The sequence below is a fragment of the Elephas maximus genome, chromosome 19 (genome assembly GCF_024166365.1).
Source record: "Elephas maximus indicus isolate mEleMax1 chromosome 19, mEleMax1 primary haplotype, whole genome shotgun sequence".
Lineage (NCBI taxonomy): Eukaryota > Metazoa > Chordata > Mammalia > Proboscidea > Elephantidae > Elephas > Elephas maximus.
In genome coordinates, this window is record NC_064837.1 from 55,928,716 (window position 1) to 55,954,808 (window position 26,093).

At 41.9% G+C, this 26,093-nt stretch overlaps 1 protein-coding gene and 1 non-coding gene across 2 annotated transcripts; one reads left to right on the forward strand and one right to left on the reverse strand.

The window, feature by feature from the left end:
* Positions 1-214: 214 nt before the first annotated feature.
* KPNA2 (karyopherin subunit alpha 2) lies at positions 215-9,154 on the reverse strand. The gene is made up of 11 exons (XM_049860989.1): positions 9,041-9,154; positions 7,575-7,672; positions 7,290-7,427; positions 5,675-5,763; positions 4,560-4,828; positions 4,207-4,301; positions 3,832-4,095; positions 3,203-3,436; positions 2,790-2,972; positions 1,225-1,374; positions 215-565 (listed from the first exon to the last, which is right to left on the reverse strand). Exons 2-11 carry the CDS (start codon positions 7,647-7,649, stop codon positions 473-475), a joined length of 1,590 nt encoding a protein of 529 aa, XP_049716946.1. The 5' UTR covers positions 7,650-7,672; positions 9,041-9,154; the 3' UTR covers positions 215-472.
* Positions 9,155-25,678: 16,524 nt separating this feature from the next.
* On the forward strand, positions 25,679-25,751 carry TRNAR-CCG (transfer RNA arginine (anticodon CCG)). Its single transcript has one exon. It is a non-coding gene; the product is annotated as a tRNA-Arg (tRNA).
* The last annotated feature ends 342 nt before the right edge of the window (positions 25,752-26,093 follow it).

The window sequence follows — 26,093 nt, forward strand, 5'->3', positions numbered from 1 at the left end:
ATTTACCAAGAGAAGCAACCTAGAGCAAAGCTAGGTCTCAGAAGTGGGCAGAAAGTTATCACCCCTGTATCCTTGATGACATCACAAACCCTGCATCAAATGATGTCTGCAGCCAGGGCTACCTCAGGTCACCTGAGTTACATGCACATCAGTTATGATGGGTTGCCGGTCATTTGCAACCCTAGGAGCCACAAATTAGAAAACTGAGCCATAATGAAGTAAAAGGAAAGGGTGGAATTTAATCTTTATTTACAGGACACTGCAAGATACGAAATTCCACACAGAAATAAGAAACCCAATGACAGGCAAGGCTTCATACAGTACATACAGCTTGGAACTGTTCAAGTATAGTTTCTTTGTAAAAAGTGCTACATAACAAATCACATTTATAAAGAGTTCTTAGTTGAGAAACAGTAAGACAAACTTATACCAAACATAGTACACAACACTTTTATGACTCAGCTGTACAATCTTAAAAGTTAAAGGTCCCAGGATCACCATCCGGAACTTGGAAGGCATACCCTTCAGAGGTAGCTTCTGGCACAACATTCTGATCTTCTTCTTCCTACAAGCACATTTTAAAAAGAGACACTATAAGCCCTCAGGTTTCTTAGTGACACATTTCCAAGTGGTACCCTGCCTAGAAGTCTCTGTATTTACTCTTCAAGTCTTCATTTACATTATTTCACCTTTAAAATCTGTACTATGTTCCAATATTTCTAATGGGGGAAAAGTTGGTAAGGGGAGGGCTGTTGAAACTTGGTCAATCCATGAGTGCCTGGGAGGGTAAGGATCTGAATGCATTAAGAAATGCTGTCGCAGTGACAGGAAAAGAAATTGAGACTTTTTCCCCCTACATGTCACTTTTCAGTAGGGAAGGGAAAGACTCCTTATCAGCCCCAGAGAAAGTATGGTAGTGGGGTTTGCCCACTTCCCCATCAACTCTACACTAACATTCATAAAGTTACTTTCAAGATACTGTGAGATTCCCAAGATGCTGTTATTTGAAACTGATGATTCTTAAAATTCCAAGTTTAGAAAGATTGTATTATCATCAACCAACATTAGAGAAACAAATAGTATGTGATTGCCTACTTAAATTGATATGTTGTTGTATTTAACAAGGGCCCAGGGTTCATTAAAGTAAGTATGAGGAAAAACTCTTATGGGCTTGACCTTAGATGGGTATTTTTGAAGTTGTTAGTATTACAACCCATAACTCACCTCTACAGAAAAATACTTCTCAATTAAGCTTAAGGAAGCCTTGTATACAGACTCGTTTTCATGGTTTTGCAGAGCTTCAATTTTGTCCAAGCCTCCACATTCTTCAATCATTATACTGAGTTTCTCAGTTTCACCTAGTTTCTCAGCAGCCTAAAAAAACAAAAAAACACTCCAAGTTTAGCAGCCTACACTGTGAACGTTCTATTTTAGTGACAGGACAATGCTTATATTTGAGCTATAACAGCTATCTGACAGAATTAAGTACTTGCTGGTTTCTAAATTTATCCTTCAACAACCCTATGAGCTAAGTTTTACGCTCATTTTACTTTTTTTTTTTTTTGAAACTCAAGAATCAGAGCTACACCTGCTCTTAGCACCTATGTTTCCAACTGTCATGTTTTCTGTGCATCAAAATCACCCAGATAACTTTTTAATTGGTCTGAGAATGAGAACAAGGAATGTATGTCATAAAAGCATCCCAGATAATTCCAAAGTGTAATGAAGGTGGAGAAACACTGTCTAAGATTAAAGATTGTCTAGTGTGTGTTAAAAACAAATTTTTCTAACCCAGAACTAAAACCATTCCCAAAGTCAGCTCTTTAGACAAAGATTAGACTGGACTATAAAACATAAAATAATACTCATGAAGAGTGTGCTTCTTAGTTCACACAGCTACATGAGACTAAATGGGAGCCTCCTGTCCAGAGACCGGCTGAGAAGGCAGAAAGGGACAGAAGCTGGTTGGATGGACACAGGCAATCTGGGGTGGAAAGGGAGAGTGTGCTGTCACATTACAGGGACTGCAACTAGTGTCACATAACAATATGTGTATAAATTTCTGTACGAGAAATTAACTTGAGCTGTAAACTTTCACCTAAAGCAAAATTAAAAACAATTTTCTAACTGCAATATTAGTTGATATTAACAATTTACTACTACCTCTAAGGATGGTATTGTGATTAGAGTTTTTTTTAAGTTTTTAGCTTTTAGGAGATACATAAAGCTTCAAAATAACCTAGGGTGTTTGGGTGAGAGGGAGTGAGAACACTGGCCACATTATACTGCTTTCACTGGGTGATGTGGACACAGAGGTTGATTATTCTAGACTCAAGTCCTCTATGTGAAAATTCCATGATCGAAAATTTAAAAGTTAACGAGTAGGGCCTAACCACCACTAATCACCAAGAAAGTGCCATGTGCTGCCATGCTTGGATCAATTAGGGATGGGACCAGAAGAAAAATGGTTAGATATTAAGCCATACAAATTCAATTTAACCAAAATTCAGTATGGAACCTGGGCATTAAAGATACTGAAGAAAGAAATACGTATGAATAGTTTCCACATGTGGACTCCCCTTCAATGCAAGCTACATCATGGGCTTGTCATCACTTTTACCTTTTATGATCCACTGTCACAACTTTCATCATAAATGTGGCCCACAGAAGCACACTGTTTGATCCTGTGGACTACTAGGGAGTAAACTTAGCTGCCTTCTCATCAGTCTCAACCATACACCTTTCACCAACCCCAAATTTGAACAGATCCACCCTGTTACAAGACCTACCTGAAAGATATTTGAAATGGCATCCAGAATAACCAGAATAATTTTGGTATCCTTCGCAGTTAAAAGGTTCATCAGTGGTTCTATTATGCCACAATGGACGAGGTACACAATCTGTTCAACTGTTCCGCCACTTGTATAGTTGGTCACAGCCCATACAGCTTCTTTTTGACTCTTAAAGTCTGCCTAATAAACGTAAGGAAGGTTTATTTGCAAGGTGATACAAAGAAGATTCCTAAATCATTGTTTTACCAAACAATGACTGAAACTATTAACTGGTTTATCCAACCTTAAGTGAAAGGGGTTACTAGCAAAAGGACTGTAAGAACCTTAGCCAAGCACAGCTCTTATCAAATGGCCATCTATAAAGACATAAATACCAACAATCATTTTATTAACTCCCAAGATTTTATTACCTTAGAGAGAATGTCAACGAGGAATGGGACTAATCCATGATTCACTACTTGTTGTATCTGGTCCTGACGGCCAGCTGTGATGTTTGACATTGTCCATGTAGCTTCCTTCTGAATATTAGTTTTGGGGTTAGTTAGCAGGCTGGGAAACACAGCAAGCGCTCCTGCATCTATCACAACCTGAGTCTGTTCATCTGTCCCAGTGACAATATTCCCTATGGCTCTTAGCGCAGGAGTCTGGAAAGGAGGAAAAAAAAAAAAAGCTGATTCTGGCCCAAAAAACCAAAGCCATTGCTTTGATTCCAACTCATAGCAACCTTATAGGACAGAGCAGAACTGTCCCGTAGGGGCGATAAGTCCTTACAGATGCAGACTGTCACATCTTTTTCCTGGTAGTTTCGAACCACCAAACTTTCAGTTAGCAGCCAAGTGCTTAACCACTGTGTGTGCCACCAGGGCTCCTCTGATGCTGGCAGTTAGGTTTTTTTTTTTTTTCCCCAGCACTGCTCAAAAACTCTATATCCTAAAAGCTTTGAAAAGCACATCATGGCCTGAAATAGGCAAGATTTCAGCATTAGCATCAACTGACTATGCTTACACTTTATACTCTAATGCAAAAGTCAACAACTTACCACAATTGGCAATTCGGTAGCTCCTAGAAGCTTCACAAGCTGGGGCACAACTCCTGTTTTCACAACCATTTCAATCCGTTCATTTGGACCATCAGTAAGATAAGATATAGCCCAACAGGTATCTGCCAATACTTCTGGATCATCGTGATGCAGGAGACGAACTAAAGTAGGAAGAATTTGCTCAACAGCATCTAACGGGGGTGCAGGATTCTTGTTTCGACAAAGATTTGAAAGTGTCCAGGTAAGATTACGCAAGTAACCACACTGGGGGAAAAGAGGAAAAAAAAAAAAAGAGCAATGAGCAGTTCTCCATCTTTGGTAGGGGAGGAAGAATTAGAATCAAAGTGAGCAAGCTTTCTTATATTAGTAACTTACTGCTAAAGATGACATATCAGGAACTGCAAGTAAAGCCAACAGGGGATCAACTGCACCATACTTGATAACCAAGTCTCGGAAAGGTGACCCATCCCCTGGGAAAAAAAAGGGCAAGGTTAATCATATGTACCTGTCTAGCGCCATCAATGTTTAGGACTTAGTGCAACAGTAGTGTTTTAACTTGAAGATAACACCCTAGGAAATACCCTAATTTACTTAGACGCCACTTTTGCATCTAACAAGGGCCTGAAGCAAGTTCAAAACTTATCCCGAGGATCATTATTACTTATAAGACTTTTCACAGCCCCATTAGGATTAGATACACTCAGTCAAAAGATTTTAAATGCAAGTACCTGCAATGTTTCCTAGCGCCCATACTGCTTGTTCACTGATGTGAGCGTGGGGAGATGCCAACAGAGAAATGAATGCTGGGATAGCACCTCCATCTACCACAGCCTTGGTCTGTTCTGATGTTCCAGAAGCAATGTTTGTGAGCGCCCAGGCAGATTCAAACTGAATGGGACTACAGTCAGTTCTGCCCAAGAAGGACACAAATTTTGGAATTAAACCAGCCCGGATTATGTTGTCTATGGGGGGCTGTTTTTCCCTGGAAAGCAGTTTCCTAAGAGGGAACAAAAAGAAAAACAAAAAGTTAATTGAAAAATCAAGTTTGTATAAAAAACAATTTAAAACCCAGTTTAAGAGTTTAGAACTTTAGACGGCCTTTTACAGTAAAACACTAAGTGTTGAGATGTTCCAGAACTTAAGCCGAATAGATTGCTTGCATGGTGCTGCATGCAGTCAGCTACCTTTCTCCCAAAATGGAAATATTACCAACAATGCAGATTACCCTCCTCTCGGTATCCTCACAGCAATCTATAAATCTTGTCACTCCTTGCCAATCTGACAGGGTTACATGCTTGTTGTCAATTTCCATTTCCCTGACTGCCAGTGAAGTTAAAGATCTTTTCCATGATCATTTGCCATTTGTATTTGTTTTTCTGCAAACTGTCAAACACTAATGATTATTAATCCTTTCCGTTATGAACATCACAAATACTTGTGTATGGTGGGAAATGGAAATCCTGGTGGTGTAGTGGTTAAGTGCTATGGTTGCTAACCAAAAGGTATGCAGTTCGAATCCACCAGGTGCTCCTTGGAAACTCTATAGGGCAGTTCTAGTCTGTTCTATAGGGTCGCTGTGAGTCGGAATCGACTCAACGGCAGTGGTGAGTACAGTGGGAAATAACAATCTAAATACACTTATTTCCTAAAAGGATGGCTAGTTGTACCAATTCAGCTTGGTGACTAATTTCTCCTTTCCCTTGAAATACTACTTTGAAACTAGGCCTGTTGCTAGCTTAACCTTTTCTCTACCTGTGCCATATCTGCCTGCTCTCTCCCCATCTCCCCGCTCCAAATTTAAAAAGCCTGATTACTTAGGTTACTCATGCTAGAGAAGACTTACCTAGCAGCCTGAGTAGCTTGGAGCTGGCTTTCCAAATTGTTGCTATTTATGCCTTTGACAATGTCATCAACAGACCAATTTACAGTACCCTACAAGAAAAGAGGAGTTAGTTAAACAAATGATCATTTTTAAGATTAAATACGATGAAGTCCATACTTGGCCATCATGAAGACATTTTTAGGTTTACAGTCAGTTATTTAAATTCAGTCCTACACCTAGTTTTGTCTGCTAACCACATATTCATTATATGTATGACAATTTTCAAACTCATAACTCACTGAGTTTCAAATTATGAGGTGTCTAAGCAATTCATCACTAAAAAAGGTGGTGAACAATTAAGAAAAATTACAGCAGACCGAAGGTTATTTCAACATAAATTGCAATCACTTGCATTCAGATGTTTTCTCAGCAAAGAAAGGGATGAATTACAGACAACATGCTAGGAATTTTCCTATCTAAGCTTATAATCTCAGAATTTCCATGGTACACTGCTGCAAATACAAACGCCATATATTGTGATTCATAGTATAAAGGTTGAGAAGCAAAGTGATGATTAACTCAAAAAGACAGTGACCTTTTCTTCCTAGAAGCTTAAAAACAAAGTAAATGTGGCAAGTAGAGAAACAACCATTAAAAAAAAAAGATAACTCTTTAACCTTGGTGCAGGATCGGAGTGTTACAGGAATTCTAAGGAGGGAGAGTCTTCCCTGTTGGACTGACCAGAAAGTGCCATGAGGAGAAGACAGGAGTGTAGTACTCTAGAACTAGCATACCACATAGATAATTCAATGAAAGAAAAAAAAAAAAAAAAAACGATAAATGTGGAGTGCTAAGAAAAGCACAATGTGAAAAAGGCCAAGAGGTGGGAAAGTGTTAACTGTCTTGGAAGAAAAGATGAACATGATAAATTTGAAAACTCAAATGAAGTCTTCAATGCTAAATGAAGGAGTATGGAATTTAAACTATCCAAGGTTTTGAGTAGAGAGAGATCATGTTTACATCAGCATTTTAGGGAAAAAAGTACAGCACTAGTATGTGGCATGGAATGAAAAGGGGAAGCTAAATTAGGAGGCTACTATAACTATTTCAGGGGAAAAAAGGCCTGAACAAAGCTGGTGACAGTAATAAGCCAGAAGCCCTGGTGGCACAAATGGTTGAGCGCTTGGTTGCTAACCAAAAGGTTGTTGCTTCAAATCCATCCAGTGGTTCCAAAGGAGAACGGCCTGGCAATCTGCTCCAGTAAAGATAATAGCCACAAAAACCCTGTAGGACAGTTCTACCCTGTCACATGGGGTCGCTATGGGTGGGAACTGATTCAACAACAATAAGCCAGAAAGTGGGTGGTTCCAGACACACTTTCAGTTAACACTGGAATTATCAGGTCAAGGGACCCAGCTAGCAGCTAGAAGCGTAGGAAAACCTGAAGCTAACGATCTGGAAATCAGCTCCACTGGATTATGGGTGTGGGCAGGAGAGAAGAAAACTTCGGTAACCTTCCATTACCTTAATTACAGAAAAAAGATCTTCACAGATTTGCTACTAATGTTAAGTTTCTAAGAAAAACCCATATTAATCTTCTGGATTTATTATAATTCATGAACTAAAATACATTTACCTGGTTGTTGCGGTTTTCCTGCAGTGGAGAAGTAGCATCATCAGGAAAAGAGCTGACATTTCTCCTTTTCAGCATCTGGTCATCCTTCTTAGCTTTCCTCAGCTCTACATTAACTTCTATTCGGCGCCGCCTCATTTCCTTGAGTAAAGAAAAGAAACATTGTTTCACCTTATTAATAATTTTCATTATCAAGTGAGGGCGTTTTTAATTCCCTCAAGTTTTTGATCCCTTGCCAAACATCTTCCCATTAAAAAGTATCATAAGAAAGCAACAGAAGGTACTCACTGTACTGTCTTTCCCCTTGTTCTTGAATCTGTTAAGCCGGGCAGCTGGTGAATTAGCATTCTCATTGGTGGACATGGTTGTGAAACAAAGGAAGAAAGCTAGATTGGGGGGTGGAGGAGAGAAAAAGAAACTCCCTTTTATCATTTTGCCTTTGCAATAATAAAATTTCCAAGCATATATTGAATCCACACTTCTATACTGGAGAAGGAATTTCACGTTTTCAGCATTACAAGATCGTTTTGGCCAAACAATAACCGCACCCCCCCCCCCCCCCCGCCCGCCCGCCCGCCCGCGGACAAGAGCTAAGAGTTTAACCAGTGTTGTCCATCAGAAATACAAAGCAAACCACAGAATTTTAAATTTCCTAGTAGCTGTATTATAAAAAGGCGATGATAAACAGATTAATCTTATTTAAGCCAAAACATCACTTAAACATGTTACCAATAGTAAAAAATGAGACATTTTTAATTCTTTTACATAGTCTTTGAAATCCACGGTGTAATTTATGTTTACAGCACACCCCAATTCTGACTACGCACATCTCAAGAGTTCAATAGCCACATGCAGCTGGCAACAACCATACTGGACATCGCAGCTCTAGACTCTCGCGGGTCCAAAACAGCTAAGTGAAGACAAAGTGGGGGAACCGAATTAACTTGCAGTTAAGACCCACGTCCACCTGGCAATAAATTCAGATCAACTGGAGGCTCTCTCCAGGAGTCTTCCTACTTTCATTGGTTTCAAATGGCCATAAAAAAGAGTGCATTTTCCACATTTGAAAATTAAAATCTGACTCATCATTAAGTTATGGAGTCTGCCGTATCATTTCCTGTCAACAATGAAAACCTGCGACGCAGTCCTGCACCCTAAGCATCTCGCAAGCATTTTAATTTCCAGAATTTCGCGTTCGAACGCACTGAATTAGGCTGCCATCAGCTCTGCCTCATTCAGGCTCAGATACTAAGGAGCAATCTCCAAAAGACGACAAAAGTAAAAACCCTCCTTACAGCTTGCTATCTTTAATCCCGTTATTTTCGTCTACGACATGATTGACAATCTGCCGACTCTTGGCCTGCTTTTTTAGATACAGGTCCTCCAACTGCCACCTCCCGCCCCAGCCCCTGGCCCCCATCCCGGGGAAGACGCTGCGGGCGAGGGCGGAGGAGAGGCAGGACCTGTCCGCGACACTGGCCCTCAGGCCTGTCTCATTCTGCCTCTCCTGGCCGCGACGCACAAAGGCTTTCGCTGCCGTTAGCCGAACCTCGGAGCCCTAAAGCTCCAGCTCCCGCATCGCGAAACGAAGCCGCTTCGACAACAAACGACGCCCCAGAGGCCTTGTCAACGAGGAAGGCCGAAGCCAGCCCCAGCGTATCCCTGAGGCCGCCTCCCGCCTCCTCCAAACAGAGCGCGCCCTGCGGGCCAGCCGTTATCGCTGCGGTCGGGCTGCGGCCTGAGTTCGTACTTACGGAGCGGCCTTAGGCTTCCACAGAAGGCGGTGCGGGGAGCTCACACGCTGCGGGCCGACTGCTCCACAGTCGTCCAACACGGCTCAGACCAGAGACGGTGTGGCTCGTGCAGCCGGCCGGCGCGATTTAAATTTCCCGGTGGCTCCGCATTCCGATTGGCTGGTTCGAGCCTAAGCTATGCATCCATTGGTGGATTTGAAAAACACGTTTGGGGGGGGGTCATAGAGCTTAGGGGAATGGGAGATAACATCGCGAGACGAGAGCGGCCTGGCGATCCCAGAACGCCTTGCAGTTGCGGTCCAGAGTGGGAGGACTCCAGATCCCGGCAGGCCGCGCGAAGGGGCGGCTCCCAACCCAGCGTGTCCGGAGGCTCGGGCCGCTCTCGGCTTCCGAAAGGCATCCCTGTAGGTGCAGTCGCTGTTGGTGTTCTGGGGGGCTGTTTTGGCCAAGTACCTCAAATTATTCTGAAAGTCATTTTTGAAAAACATCTTTATGTAAAAACATTGCTATGACTTGTTTTTCCCAGATACGACACAGAAAGGAACCGGGGGTGGGGGGCGGGATTGGAGGCCTGGTGATACAGTGGTTAAGAGCTTGTCTACTAACCAAAAAGACTGCAGTTGGAATCCATCAGCTCTCCTCGGAAACCCTACGGGGCTATAGGGTCGCTATGCGTCGGAATTCACTCGACGACAACGGTTTTTTAATAGACTTTTATGATGTAATAATTTTTTTAAAACTAAAAAATGCAACGCAGATCTTCCTCACCTCCCCCTCCATAAAACCCCCTTGCCGTCCAGTCGATTCCGAAGCATAGCGACCCTAAAGGACAGAAGAGAACTGCCCCATAGGGTTTCCAAGGAGCTTTTAGTGGATTGGAACTGCAGACCTTTTGATTAACAGCTGTAGCTCTTAACCACTGCGCCACCAGGGCTCCAAAAGACTGTGTAAGAAGCCACAAATAAAAAAGATTATGCTTGTTTCTCCACACACGCATTCTCAAACCATTTATTTTTAAATAACTTAAAATACATAATTGCAAATTTTTACCCATCTTACCAAATGTTAACATTTTGCTACTTTTGCTGTTTATCTGTTATAGTCATGCAGTTATATATATTAGTATACATATACACACTATGTGTATGTATATGTATGATTTTTACATATTATTTTTTGCACCATTCGAGGAAATCAACTCGACGGCAACGGGTTTTGTTTTAGGTTTTTACCCTTAAATACTTCAGCGTGTGTCTCCTAAGAATAACATTCTCCTATATAACCACACTGCATTCAAGTTCAGGAAATTGATTTTGATGCTACTTTTTAAATATACAGTCCATTTTCCAGCGTTAGTGTTGCCAATTGTTCCAGTAACGTTCTATGTTGTATTTTATACATTTCCGTATAAATGTTTGCGTTTTCTTGCCGTGTACTTTAAAAAAAAAAAATTCAACGATGGTATTGTGGGCCATTTTTGTTTTCTCTCTGCAATTTTTCTGTATTCTAAAAAAAGTTAATTTTAGAAAATTTATATTTTCTTTTTCACTACAAATAAATTCAAACTGTGAACTTTGTCCATTCTTGCATCCATGCCAGTCTCATTCATTTTGCAGTACCCACAGGGATTGTTCCTACTCACAAACTACCCAATCAGCATAACCCCCACCCCCTAGGTTCAAGAACATGGAAGGAATTCATGCCTAAACCAATGACTGCAGAGCATTCTCTTGGCTGCTGCAAAGGTTCAGTTGTGTGCACGTGACCTAAGTTCCCCCTGTTGGGAAGCCTATGCCTTTTGTTTGATGGCTGAAGGTTGGAAAGCTTGCTCTGTTCTGAGCAGAGGATGTGAGCCCTAGAAATCTGAATAAGAAAACTGTAGAGATGCCAAACCAGAGCTCTGATCAAAAGCCTGCCCTACCTCTGAAGGCTGCAATTAAATGACTTTGCAATAATTTGATCGGATACATTTTCATTATTGTTTAAGCTAGTTAAATTGGGTTTTCTGTTGCTTGAAAATAATCGTTTTATGTGCCTGGAGGTGTTCGACATGTTTATACACATGAACACATTTCATATCCACAACTCTGCAAGGTTGTCTGTAACGTTTCACATAAGACTAAATCACTAGCGGTTAAGAATCTTATCCAGGGTCACACAGCCAGTAAATGACAGAGACAAGACTCAGACCCAGGAAGTCTGCTTCCAGGACCCATGCTCTCAACCACTTCCATACTTGCACCTGAAAGCAGATACACATCGAAAGTGAAGGATGCAGGTGGACACTTGGGACTGTGTTGGCATCTCCTGCCTGGAGGGGGGACGGGAGGGTAGAGAGGGTTGGAAGCTGGCAAAAGTGTCACAAAAGGAGAGACTGGAAGGGCTGACTCATTAGGGGGAGGGCAAGTGGGAGTATGGAGTAAGGTGTATATAAACTTATATGTGACGGACTGACTTGATTTGTAAACATTCACTTGAAGCTCAATAAAAATTAAAAAAAAAAAAGTGAAGGATGCCTTTGAAAGATACAATGTTGCCTCAGGGAACCATGAGTCTCCCCCCTCCCCAGCCACTGAAGTTTGGATGTGCTGCCTGCAGCTCCAGATTCAGAAAAGGAGCCTGTCTGTCCTAAGCCAATCAGCACGTCCCATTTCCCAGACACAGGGATTGGTTAGGGATGAAGATGTGGCATGGTGCAACAACACTTATACTAAGGCTGCCAAGAGAGAGAAGTCCTTTTTCTTCCACCGGAAGTGTGCTGGGATGACAGGAGCCAGAGGTGCAAATCCAAGAGGTGGATCGTGGCAATATTGCCTGAATCATTCCAAGCCTGAAGCTGGTTCTGCCCAGGGGCTCTCTGGTTACATCATTTGATAAATTCCCCTTTGTGCTGAGCCAATTTGAGTGCTGTGTCACTTGCATCCAAAAGATTCTTAACTGACACTAGGATTCTTAACCTACACTAGCACTATAGTGTAAGCTCCATGAGGACAAGGGTTTTTATCTATTTTGTTCACTACTGAATTGTCAACACCCTTAACAGTGTCTAGCACATGAAGTTGCACAATAAATATTTGTAGATGAGTGAATGCTTGAGTAGAAACTTGACTATACAGGCCTCAGTCTCAAAAGATGCTGTCAGGAAATTTAAATTTGGGATGGCATAAATGCTCTCTGAAGCCAGGGGCTTGAATAAGTTATCTAGCAGACAGTAGGTACGTGCAGGTTTAATAAAAGAGATTAAGCCAAGTCGTACACCAATAGATTGGGCAGATCGCATGCTTGGTAAGACATATGGCTCCTTACATACACAAAAAAGAGCTTCTATCCATATTTTATAACCAGATAATCATATAATCAATAACCAGATAATTTTCTAATCAATAAGAAAATGACCAACAACTTTATAGAAAAATGCCAATAGAAAAATGGGCATGGTTACAGAAGAAGAAATATAAGTGACTTATAAATAAATGAAAATATCAGATTTCACTAAGAAAAGCAGTTTTTAAAAATGAGATACTGTTTTTGTCATTTTGGTGGCCAATAACATTTAGTGTAGTAGGGATTTGGCAGCAACGCGACGGGAGTAGGGATTTGAAGAAATAGATAGCTTTTCATATGCTGTTGGTGGGAATGCAAAATAGAACATTTCTGGCAGATCTACCAATATAAAAAAGGTACTAGATCAAAGGAGAATGAAGAACACCAAGGACACAAGGTGATTACGAGCCCAAGAGACAGAAAGGGCCACATGAACCAGAAACTACATCATCCTGAGACCAGAAGAACTAGATGGTGCCTGGCTACAACCGATGACTGCCCTGACAGGGAACACAACAGAGAACCCCTGAGGGAGCAGGAGAGCAGTGGGATGCAGACCCCAAATTCTCATAAGACCAGACTTAATGGTCTGAGACTGGACGGACGCTGGTGGTCATGGCCCCCAGACCTTCTGTTGCCCCAGGACAGGAACCATTCCTGAAGCCAACTCTTCAGACAGGGATTGGACTGGACAATGGGTTGGAGAGGGATGCTAGTGAGGAGTGAGCTTCTTGGATCAGGTGGACACTTGAGACTAGGTTGGCATCTCCTGCCTGGAGGGAGATGAGAGGGTAGAGGGGGTTAGAAGCTGGCGAAATGGACACAAAAAGAGAGTGGAAGAGAGTGGGTTGTCTCATTAGGGGGAGAGTAATTGGGAGTGTGTAGCAAGGTGTACATGGGTTTCTGTGTGAGACTGACTTGATTTGTAAACTTTCACTTAAAGCAAAATAAAAATTATTAAAAAAATTTTAAACATGTATATATTGTATAACAAGTAATCTCATTTCTAGGAAACTACCTTATACTATACTGGCATACATACAACAAAGTATATGCAAAGGTATGTTCATTGCCATATTGTATAGTGCACCAAAAAGCTGGAACCTAAATGTTCCTTAATAAATATAGTGGTTATCTGATATGTTTTGTTCTTTCTGTCAGTTCTGGTTAGAGTAGATTTGCCAATGAAGCACAAGCTTGAGGGTCTGTCCTTCACACAGCCCCCTTCCCAGGCCCTGGGAAGGTCCTAAAACTTTGTTTGCCTGGTCTTTTTTTTTTTTAAACAATTTCCAAAAGCTGGAGGTTAGAAGTAAGAATTCAGGGTGTGAGCAGGGCTATGCATACTCTCAGTCAGCTCTGAGGACAGATCCTTCCTTGTCTCTTTCAGCTTCTGGTATCCCCGGGCATTTCTCGGCATTCTTTGCCTTATAGACAGATCCTCACACATGCTGTCTTCCGTGTGTGTGTCTGTCTGTCTGTCTGTCTGTCTGTTTTTCCTTTTTATAAGATACCACTCACAACGGACTAGGTTCAAGACCCACCCTACTCCAGTAAGGAGTCCTGGTGGCACAGTGGTAAAGCGTGGTGAAGCCTCTGCTGCTAACCAAAAAAGTCAGTCGTTCAAACACACCAGCCACTCTGAGGCAAAAAGATGTGGCAATCTGTCTACTTCCATAAAACGTACTGGCTTGGAAACCCTATGGGCAGCTCTACTCTGTCCTATAAGGTTGCTATCAGTCACAATCAACTCGACAGCAATGGAATGGTTACTCCACTAAGTCCTTGGGTGGCACAAATGGTTGAGAACTTGACTATCAGCCGAAAGGCTGGCGATTCAAACCCACCCAGAGGCACCTCAGAAGACAGGCCTCAAAATCTGCTTCCGAAAGGTCACAGCCATGAAAACCCTATGGAGCAGTTCTACTCTGCACACATGGGGTCGCCATGAGTCAGACTCATCAGCAACTACTCCAGTATGTCCTCATTATATACCAAAAGAAAAAATCTGTATTTTCAAGCTGGGCCACATTCATAGGTACAGGGATTGGGGGAAAGGAAGGAACATAGTTCCATCCATAACGCTAACTTATTCCAAAAAGAAACTTATGGGAAGAAATGAAGGAATGGCTCCACTCCCAGTGGGCTTGGAGGAGTTCAGATACCAGGTCATTCCCAGGAATCTCTAAGAAGGAACCCATAAACTTTCTCTCTGGGGTGCTGCCAATAGTATCTCAGCTTTCTTCCCTAGGTGTCCCCTTTCAAGATTCGATTTCTCAAGAGAGAACAACTGATTGGTCTGGTGTGAATCACAGCCACTCCTTGGACCATTTGCAGCAGCTCAGCACGTGGGCTACTTTCATTAGCCAAACCTGGGTCAATGCCCACCTCTGATGGGGAGAAGAGAGAGGGCCAGGAACTGTAATTGGCAGCTCCATATACCTATGCTGAGTAAAGGAAGGAGAATTCCCCCAAAGAAAGAAGGCTGCTGCTACTTGAAGATGGGAGAAAGGCTAGACAGGCTGAAACAATATATACATAGACTACATTCCTCTCCTTGGCTCATCATATAAATGCACCCTTTTTTTGCACATGAATGTACAATTCCCCAAATGCATCTGCTATTTATTATGAAATTGCCACTATACAACAAAAATGGCTGAATAAGAAAAATGGGCAAAGTATCTAAACAGGCATTTCTCCTCAAAAAGATATAAAAATGGCCAATAAGCACATGAAAAGATGCTCAACATCAGAAGTCATCAAAGCCACAATGAGACACCACTTCATACCCATTACAATGGCTATACTAAAAAAAAAAAAAAAATACTAAAAAAGACAGATAATAGTAAGTGTTGACAAGCGTGTAGAGAAATTGGAACCCTCATGGATTGCTGTAACCAAAAAACCAAACCCACTGCCGTCAAGTCGATTCCGACTCATAGCGACCCTATAGGACGGAGTAGAGCTGCCCCATAGAGTTTCCAAGGAGCACCTGGCAGATTCGAACTGTCGACCTTTTGGTTAGCAGCTGTAGCACTTAACCACTATACCACCAGCGTTTCCCATGCATTGCTGTAGGGAATGAAAAATGGTGCAGATACTTTGGGAAATAGTTTGGCAGTTCCTCAAAATGTTACACATAGTGTTATCATATGACCCCACAATTCCACTCCTAGCTATATATCCAAGAGACTGAAAGCCCACCTCACGGTCATAAGGCTTATACCTCCCATTCTATGCCACCTGTGCCTTCAGCAAACCATACAGCTGGTCTCAGTTCTGTATAGTAGCAGGTGATCCAAACCAGCATTCCAGTCTTGCCTGTGTAAGGTTGTAGGATCTTCCCTATTATTCTTTACCACTAGGAATGGGAGTACAAAGAGGTGCCCTAGGGGATTCTCTATCCATATTCCTTCCTGTCCTGTCCCCTCATTGTGTAGCAGCCACTTAAACTCCTCCTGAGTCAGGGTCAATCACCTGATTTTTTGCCTGTTTACTATTTCCATGTTGTTGTTGCTGTTGTGTGCCATGAGTTCATTTTGACTCAATGGTACACAACATCAATGGAGGTCCATAGTGACCCCATGTGACAGAGTAGAACTGTCCCATAGGGTTTTCTTGGCTGTTATCTTACGGGAGAAGACAGCCAGGTCTTTTCTCCCATAGAGCCACTGGGTGGGTTCAAACCACTAATCTTTCAGTTATCAACTAAGCGTTTAATTATTGTGCCACCAAGCTCCTTAACACATATTCCACAAGAAGCCAGAAATAGTGAGTTGTCATGCTCCTTGGTAGTCCTCCCCTGTGTATTGAAACCTCTAGATTAGAGTTTCCGGTACAGACAACCAAAACTTTAAGGTAGTCACCAGGTATATTTTTGAGAGGCATACTTTCTGCTTCCCTCCACCCCAACCTCACTCCTTGGCTCCCAGATATGTCTATTCAACAACGGAAAAAGTAGTCCCAAATGTTGATCTTTTCTTCTTCAAAGCATATACCCAGTCCTGAAGATGGCACCAACATCTCACACAATATTGCTTCTCAGTTGTGCCACAGTGGTCTTAGGGAAACTATTCCACTGTTTTATAAAGACCACTGTTCGTGGTTGGGATACATGATAGGACTGTGAATACCATGGGCAACAACCTTATTTCTTTGGATGCAAAATGAGTTTCTTGTTTGGAGGCAATGTTGTATAGGAATCCATGACAATATAACAGTCTTGCAGAAAGTGGGCAGATGGTGGTGCTGGCAGCACAATGGCACACTGGCAAGTACATAAGATCCAAATCCAGGTTAAACATCTCTTGCACCTTTATCCAACGTCCAGCATAAGTGTCCTGACTACCAGGTCACTGAAGGGGCCCCTCAAGGTGTGGAGCCCACATCAAGGCAGGTTTCTGTTGCAGGAAGGTTGGGCACCCAGCACTAGTGGTAGCTAGTCTGGACTCAGTAACAGGAAGTACATACATATTGTTGGACCTATGCATAGTCTGCCTCTGCCACCTGGGCCATGTGGTTCATGATCCCATTAAGCACTCAGTGCACTGGATGAGGAAGGAGGACGATGACCTCCACAGAGGGGGTCATCATGGCCACCTGAATATTAAGAGCTCTGTCTACTATTTGATGTTTACAAATCTATAAATTAAATGTTCTGCAGTCATGGAGCAAAGAAGATAGCCACTCTCTCTTCAATAAAAATATAAGCTGCCAACAATTAAAAAACTTCTTGAAGTACTACATTTTGACAATGCAAATTCAAGTAACAGAAGTAATGGTAAGCTAGTAGTTATTAGAGATGCATTTAAAATTTGGAATAAATATTTTCAAGATGAATACATTTCAGATTCATATAACACTGCCTATTTCAGGTATACATACCTTCAACGCAGAAAAAATATCAAATAAAGTATGGATTTATTGAGTTAATATTACATTTAAATTTTAATAAAGTTATTTTTCACTATTTCTTTACTTAAAAAAAAAAGCTTATTCCATATTGGAGGCCTTTGGGGGATTATTCACATGACTCAAATATTTGCATCTTCTAGATCCATTCAAAGAGATCCATACATGTATCCCTTCCCCAAACCACCTTTGTCATCAGTCCTTCTGTCTTACTCTTCCAAATTCCTGACTTATTGCTTACGATCCTTTCAGTTGCAATGAGCAGAATACTTACTCCAAAATTGGCTTGAGCAACCAAATCACTGAACTGAGGGCTGAGGACCCTGGTCTCGGGGGACATCTAGTTCAACTGGCATAACATGGTTTATAAAGAAAATGTGCTACATCCTACTTTGGTGAGTTTCATATGGGGTCTTAAAAGCTTGTGAGTGGCCATCTAAGATGCTCCACTGACCCACCCTATCTGGAGCAAGGGAGAATGAAGAAAACCAAAGACACAAGGGAAAGATTAGTGCAAAGGACTAATAGACCACAACTACCACAGCCTCCACCAAACTGAGTCTAGCACATCTAAATGGTGCCCGGCTACCACCACTGACTGCTCTGACAGGGATCACAACTGAGGATCCTGGACTGAGCTGGAGAAAAATGTAGAACAAAATTCTAACTCACAAAAAAAGACCAGACTTACTGGTCTGACCGAGACTGGAGAAACCCTGAGATTACGGCCCCTGGACACCCTTTTAACTCAGTGGTGAAGTCGCTCCCGAGGTTCACCCTTCAGCCAAAGATTAGACCACCCCATAAAACAAACAATAATACACGTAACTCAACTGAATGGGCACACCAGCAGCCCAGTGGCAAGGACGAGAAGGCAGGAAGGGACAGAAAACCTGGAAGAATGCAAATGGGGAACCCAAAGTTGAGAAGGGGAGAGTGTTGACACGTTGTAGAGCTGGCAACAAATGTCACAAAACAATATGTGTATTGTTTAATGAGAAACTAATTTGTTCTGTAAACCTTCATCTAAAGCACAATAAAAACTATTTTTTTTCTTTTACAAAAGCTTTGCTTGGCAACAGATTGTAAATTAAAACAAGAAATCTGGGTCTTCATCACAGACTGAGAAGCACTGGAATGTCAAAAACTCTGAAGGGTCTGAGATTTTACCCTCCTCGCAAGGTAACAAATTAGCCTGCTCCAGTTTCATGAATGCTATCAGAAGACACGAGACTCTTGTCTCTGGCTTCTGGGTCAGAGACAAAGGACTTTATCACTCACAGTAAGTGCAATACTCATTGTATTAGTATTTGTGCCAGCTCTCTGAGCCTTAATTTCCACAGAATGACACAGAAGGTCAGGTGACACCTGCACACCCAGTGGGTTTTGTAACAGGAGAACTCTGAGCTTAGGGAATCTGAGTCTTTTATAACGTGCAGCAAGCCTGCCTGACCTTTGTCCCGGGTGGAGGCAATATCTTTATTATACTGGACCAGTAAACAAACCTGCCCTCTAATCCAGAGGGAGACACTATCTTCCAGAACAAAGGCAGCGAGTGCCTCTGCTTGCAAGATGCGCAGAAATTCAAGGGGTCCATGGAGAATTGTCTCCCAACATGGCATATAAAATACCAAGTCCCGGCGACGGGTTTGGTTTGGTTTTTAGCCTCAAAATAAGAAGTTCTGGTAAAAATTTGGCGGTTTGCACCCACCATCCACCCCACAAAAGAAAGATGTGGCAGTCTGCTTCTGTAAAGATTACAACCTTGGAAACCCTATAGGGTGGTACTACCCTGTCTTACAGGGTCACTATCAGTCGGAATCAACTCGACAGCAGTGGGTTTAGCCTCAAAATATCATTCTCCAGAAATAACCATTTTTGTTATTTACTTTTTTTTACAAAAAGGTAGTCTATTTTATGTATTTTTTCAAACTGTTTTTTTTTCCCCCCACTTAGCAATATATCATTTAATTGCAGCCAGTAAGAAATAAGTTATAACCTTCTATGGCTAAAATAGGACATGCGTCAAGTATAGTACAGGACCGCTGTACCAGACTTGCAAAGCTGTTCAAAGGTCAAAATGAACTATAGGAAAAGGAACTAGACAACTTCCATGCTGTTGCTGAAGCAGGAAAATACTGACTCCTGTTTCACAATTTAAGTAGCTGATTTCACGATCTTTTGACTGTCGCCTCATTTATAATTTTTTTTTTTCTTTTTCTGGTTTTACCACAAAATGTGTATCAGCAAAGCATGTCAACACTCCTTGCAAGGCAGATCCATTTGGGGTCATTACTGGGAATTGAGTTAATGGTTTTCTCTCCCAGGCAGGCCCAGTGGATTCTGTTCAGTTAAGATCCTGAATTTACGGATACTTATGGAATACATGGAAACCCCGGTGGCATAGTGGTTAAGTGCTACAGCTGCTAACCAAAGGATCAGCAGTTCGAATCCACCAGGCACGTCTTGGAAACTCTATGGGGCAGTTCTACTCTGTTCCATAGGGTCGCTACAAGTCGGAATCGACTCGACGGCACTGGGTTTGGTTTTGGTTTGGTATGGAATACATGGAACTTGTAACTACTTCTAACTCTGTTCTGGTAAGATCTAGCCCTGTAAGGTCAAAAAGAATAAGGGTCAACTTAACTGAAAGTAAAAGAAATATGCTTCAAAGAAACAATGAGATAGCATTTTCACCTGACAATTAACAAAGATTAAGAAAACGATAATCTCTAGTATTATACGAGATGTGAGCAAACAGGCATCTCAGACATTGCTTGTGGGATTGCAAAACAAGGACACTCTTCCTGAGGGGCAAATTCACATTTGGTATCAAAGCTTTACAAAACATGCATATCTTTGGCCCAGCAATTTTCATCACGAAGAATTTTTCTGAAAGGAAAACTTGTTGTAAGCAAAGGTGTTTACTGACGCACAGATTATAATACTGGAATATCGTAGATCATTTAAGTAAAGCTGTCAGTGGTACATTCATACAATAGATACTGTTGTTGTTGTTAGGTGCTGTCCAGTTGGCTCCAACTCATAAGTGACCCCACGTATAACAGAACGAAACACTGCCTGGTCCTGTGCCATCCTCATAATTGTTATGCTTGAGCCCATTGTTGCAGCCACTGTGTCAATTCATAAACTGACACAGATACTGGGTAGCCACTAAAATGTTATTATAGATCAAGTCACAAACACAGCTTGGAGGAATCTCAAATGCGTGATGCTAACTAAGTAAAAGAAGCCAGCCTGAAAAAGCTACATACTGTATGATTCCACCTATATGACATTCTGGAAAAAGTAAAACTGTACACTCATCGCCACTGAGTCAATTCTAACTCACGGCAATATGTGAAGAGTTTGCATGAGGGTAGTAACCTAACGGTTGACAGTTCAAACCCACCTAGTGGCACTACACAAGAAAAGGCCTGGCAATCTGCTGCCATTAAGATTACAACCAAGAAAACCCCATGGAGCAGTCCTACTCTGTAACACATTGGGTTGCCATGAGCAAAGCTTTAAGGACAGTGAAAAGACCAGTGGTTTCCAGAGGCCCAGGAGCAGAGGGAGATGAGCAGGTGGAGCACAGGGCATTTTTATAGCAGTGAAACTATTCTGCATTGTACTGTAATGGTGGACACATGACATTATTTGCCAAAACCCGTAGGATGCTACAACACCAAGAGTGGTTTATCAATTATAACAAATATACCACAGGAATGCAAGATGTTAACAGGAGCAGTGTGGGGAGGAGGAATGTATATGGGCACTCTGCATATTCTGTACCATTCTTCTATAAAATGTTTTCTGTAAACCTAAAACTGCTATAAAAAATGAAGTCTATTAAACAAAATGATACTATGGAAAAAACGAGACTAAAAGGGCACACCAGCCCTGGGGCAGGGACTGGAAAGAAGGTAGGAGGGAACAGGAAAGCCAGTAATAGGGAACCCAGGGTTGAGAAGGGAGAGTGTTGACATGTCACGGGGTTGTTAAGCAATGTCATAGAACAATGTGTGTACTAACTGTTTGATGAGAGACTAGTTTTTTCTGTAAACCTTCATCTAAAATTCAATTAAAAAAAAATGATATTATAGAAGAGCAGTTCTCAAAACGTTTTAGTCTCAGGATCCTTTTATTCTCTTAAAAATTACTGAGGATTCCAAAGAACTTCCTTCATGTGCATTATAGCTGTTGATATTTACTATATTGTAAATTAAAAATAAGAAATGTTTAAATATTTATTTTAAAATAACAATAAGCCTATTTCATGTTAACGTAAATAACATACTATGAAAAAAACTACACAAAAAAAAGCAGTAAGAAGAATAGCAATGTTTTACATTCTATAGTATGTGTGTATGCATGCGGAGTCCCTGCGTGGCACAAATGGTTAACTCACTCACTGCTCATCAAAAGTTTAGAGGTTAGAGTCTACCCAGAGGGGCCTTGGAAGAAAGGCCTGGTGACCTACTTCTGAAAAACCAGCTATTCAAAACTCTAAGGAACAGTTCTGATCTGACAAACATGGGGCCGCCATGAGTTGGACGCGACTTGATGGCAACTGGTTATATACATGAGTCTGTGTGTCTACGTGTGTATGTGGTCTGTCTTGTACTTGGAAGGGATCTTTTATCCAAGTACTACTTTCTAACATTATGCACTGACCGTTTGGAACATATTGGATCACTGAATTATGCTCTCAAATGTTGACACACTGCATATACAACAATCACATTCACTATGCTCCTGTTGTTAGGTGCTGACGAGTCAGTTCTGACTCATAACAACCCCACGTACAACAGAAGGAAATGCTACTTCATCCCCACAATCGTTGCTATACTGGAGCCAGTGATGAAGCCACTGTGTCAGTCCATCTTGTTGAGGGTCTTTCTATTTTTCGCTGGCCCTCTCTCTACCTTACCAAGCATAATATACTTCTCCAAGGACTAGTCCCTCCAGATAACATGTCCAAAATATGTGAGATGAAGTCTCGCCATCCTCACTTCTAAGGAGCATTCTGGCTGTACTTATTCCATGACAGGTTTGTTTTTTCTTCTGGCAGTCCATGGTATATTCAATAGTCTTTGCCAGCACCATAATTCAAAGGCATCAATTCTTCTTCTGTCTTCCTTATTCATCGTCCAGCTTTTGCATGCATATGAGGTGACTGAAAATGCCATGGCTTGGATCAGGAGCACCTTAGTCCTTAAAGTGACATCTTGGCTTTTTAACACTTCAAAGAGGTCTTCTGCAGCAGACTTGCTGCATTCCTTGTATCACTACCTATATCATGAGAAAATGGAGCCCTGTTGGTGCAGTGGTTAAGCACTCTGCTAACTGAAAGGTCCGCAGTTTGAACCTACCAGCTGCTCTGCAGGAGAAAGATGTGGCAGCCTACTTTTGTAAAGATTTACAGCCTTGGAAACCCTATGGGGCAGTTCTACTCTGCGCTATACAGGGTCAGTGTGAGTCAGGATCAACTTGACGGCAGTAGGTTTGACTTGGTTTGGCTATCATCAAAAAAGTCTTTGGAAGCTGTCAAGCTCACAATGATGGATACAAGATTTAAAAAATGCTAATTTTCTCCCGAAAGTTCAAACTATGTCAGTAATTTTCTGTGATGTGACAAGCTCACTTTGTCCATTTTCTTCAAAATGGCTGCCAAACGCCCAATCTGAATAATCATAGTTTGTCAGTAGTTCTTTCAACTAAAAATTGTGCCCATTAAAAAAGTGACTAGAGCAGCTCACAACTCAAACACTGCACCAGTGTTTTCCTCAAGAGACAGGCACTATGTATGTGTGTGGGGAAATATATATAACAAAAGGTTTGCCATCTTATCCATTTTCTTTTAGTGTACAATTCAGTGACATTAAATACATTCACCATGGTGTGTTACTGTCATGGACTGAAGGATTGAATTGTGTCCCCCCAAAACTATGTGTCAGCTTGGTTAGGCTGTGATTCCAGTATTGTGTGATTATCCTCCATTATGTCATCTGATGCATTTTCCTATGCGCTGTAAATCCTAATCTCTGCCTGTGGTTAATGAGGCAAGATTAGATGTGTTAAAGAGTATTAGGGTGGGACTGTAACCCCCTTACTAAGGTCACATCCCTGATCCAAAAGGAGTTTCCCTGGGGTATGGCCTGCATCACTTTTTTTTTTTTTTCCATCTTACATGAGATAAAAGGAAAGAGAATCAAGCAGAGAGAGGGGGACCTCATACCACCAAGAAAGCAGTGCCAGGAGCAGAGCATGTCTTTGTGGTCCCGAGGTTCCTCTGCTAAGAAGTTTCTAGAACAAGGGGAAGATTGATGACAAGGACCTTCCTCCTGAACCAATAGAAAGAGAAAGCCTTCCCCGAAAGCTGACACTCTTTAACAAAGAGAAATTCATTCTCTCACAGCCTAGTAGTTTAGTAGCCTACTAGACTGTGAGAGAATAAATTTCTCTTTGTTAAATCCATCCACTTGTGGTATTTCTGTTACAGCAGCTCTGGATGACCAAGACAGTTACCACTGCCACTATCAATTTCTAAAAGTTTTACATCACTCCAAAAAGAAACTCAGTGTCCCTTTAGCAGTAACTCCCATCCCCAACCCACCCACTAATAAACTTCTGTCTCTATGCATTTACCTTGCCCAGATATTTCATGTTAAGTGGGATGCTACACTACCTGTCCTTTTGTGTCTGACTAATTTAACTCAGCATATTTTCAAGGTTCATCCATTTTGTAGCATGTATCAGAATTTCCTTGCTCTTTATGAATGAATAATACTCCATTGTATGTATATAGCACACTTTACTTATCTATTCAGCTGTGGATGGACACTTGGGTTGTTCCCACCATTTGTCTATTGTGAATAGTGTTGCAATAAATACTGGTGTACTGGTGTAAATCACTGTACACGGCAGAACTGCTTTTATGCATTCTTTCCATTTTGTCATTCGAAAGGTTAAAAAGTCCTGTACTCCAGGGTCGAGGCTTAAATAATTCTTATCAGGAACATTCTTAAGCGAAGCTGGCTTTTTTTTTTTCCCTGCCAGTGTATGGTGATGATGAATACCGTTAACTACTACTCCTACAGTGGGCTGCTACTGCTTTGATTTGCTCTTAAGTGCCAGCAGTTTTATCCATCACTGCTTCTGCACCATCAGCGCAAAATGGTAAAATTATGAAAAGTATTTCCCGCAGGCCCCAGGGTCCAACAGACAACACTTACAGAGCATCAGTGTTGGAGAATACCCTCTAAGAAAATAAAAAGGTATGCATGATCTAATGCATGAAAAAGCAGGTAACAAGACACAGCAAGTGATATATGATACACACAGACCCCATACTCACCAAAATGTTAATAGTGGTTAATTCCTGGTGGTAGAAAGCAGTCAATTTCAATTCTCTTTGCTTGGATTACTCATATTTTATAAAATGCTGCAATCAACAGGTATTATGTATCTAAAAAAAAGTCGATTCTGACTAAAAGAAAGTGAAATTATATATTAATAGTAATATAATATATATAATTATACATTAAATTATTTTTTAATATGCAGCATATTTACAAGTAATAAGCCGAGATACTGTGTATGAAACCATTATGTTTCTACATCTTTACCCAAGACTAGCTTCAGGATTGGGGGAAGTGGAAATATGTATTTTTTGGTACTTAGGGACCTTGTTGTAGTCAACTTCCCCGAAATCTGGAGGGAGCAGAGAGACAGGGAGTGAAATGGATGCAGGCGGGTCTAGGGAGAGGAGGGAGGGCAGACTGGAAGCTCTGTCCGGGTGGAAAGGCCTGTTCTCAAAATCTCTCAAAATTCCGCAACACATGGTGGGTTAACAAATTAGTACGTTGCATAAACGAATCAAACTAACGAGGAGGGCGTGGTAAGGGGCGGCAAAGTTGGGGGGTGGGGGAGCGAAGGTAATGGGGCGGACCTCGCGCTCCAAGAGCGGTTCTTAACCGGCTGCTCCGAGGAACGTCCCTAGAACCCTGTAAAATGCAGACGCCCAGGCCTGCCCAGGTCGAGTGAAGTAGAATGGGGCGGGGAGGACAGGCTGTTGGATTTTGTGTAAATAGCTCCCCAGGTAAGCCTAATGTGCAGCCATGGTGGAGAACTTGCCGAAAAAACACAACCGAGAAAGCCCAAGACGGGATGGGCGTGCAGACCACACAGTCCCCTGGCCGCCGGCCACGCGCAGGCGCGTGGAGGACACCGGTGGCCGCAGCGTGCCAACAGGACTGGAAGGCGCAGGCGCGTATCGCTGCCGCCAGGGGGCGGCTCCGACGTCACAAGCCTCCCTACGCGAGGGCCGCGGAGCGTGGGGGCGGAGGCGAGATGATGGCATCGCGTAAGGAGACGGTGTGAGAAGCCGGATCCTGTGGTGACCCAGTGGCCTAATGGATAAGGCATCAGCCTCCGGAGCTGGGGATTGTGGGTTCGAGTCCCATCTGGGTCGCACGGGAATAAGTTTTGGTGGAGGAAAAAGCAGCGGTGAGTACTGACGGCAGGAAAGTAGATTTTGAAATGCTTATTTGGTTTCTCTGCAGTGATTTCGAGGCCGATTGTATTACAGATTAGGAGATACTACCGGGCATTTTAAGAACATTGTAGTTGAGAACTTGCAAGTGAAAGCTGGGATCTGACCCAAAAGGTGAGAATTTTGCTTAATTTATACCGATTTTCTTTTCACTTACAGTAGGTAAATATATAGGTAAGAAAACACTTGACATACGTACAGCCTTCACAGGTACAGTTCAGTGACATTATGTTCATCCTGTTGTGATACTGATTAAAAAAA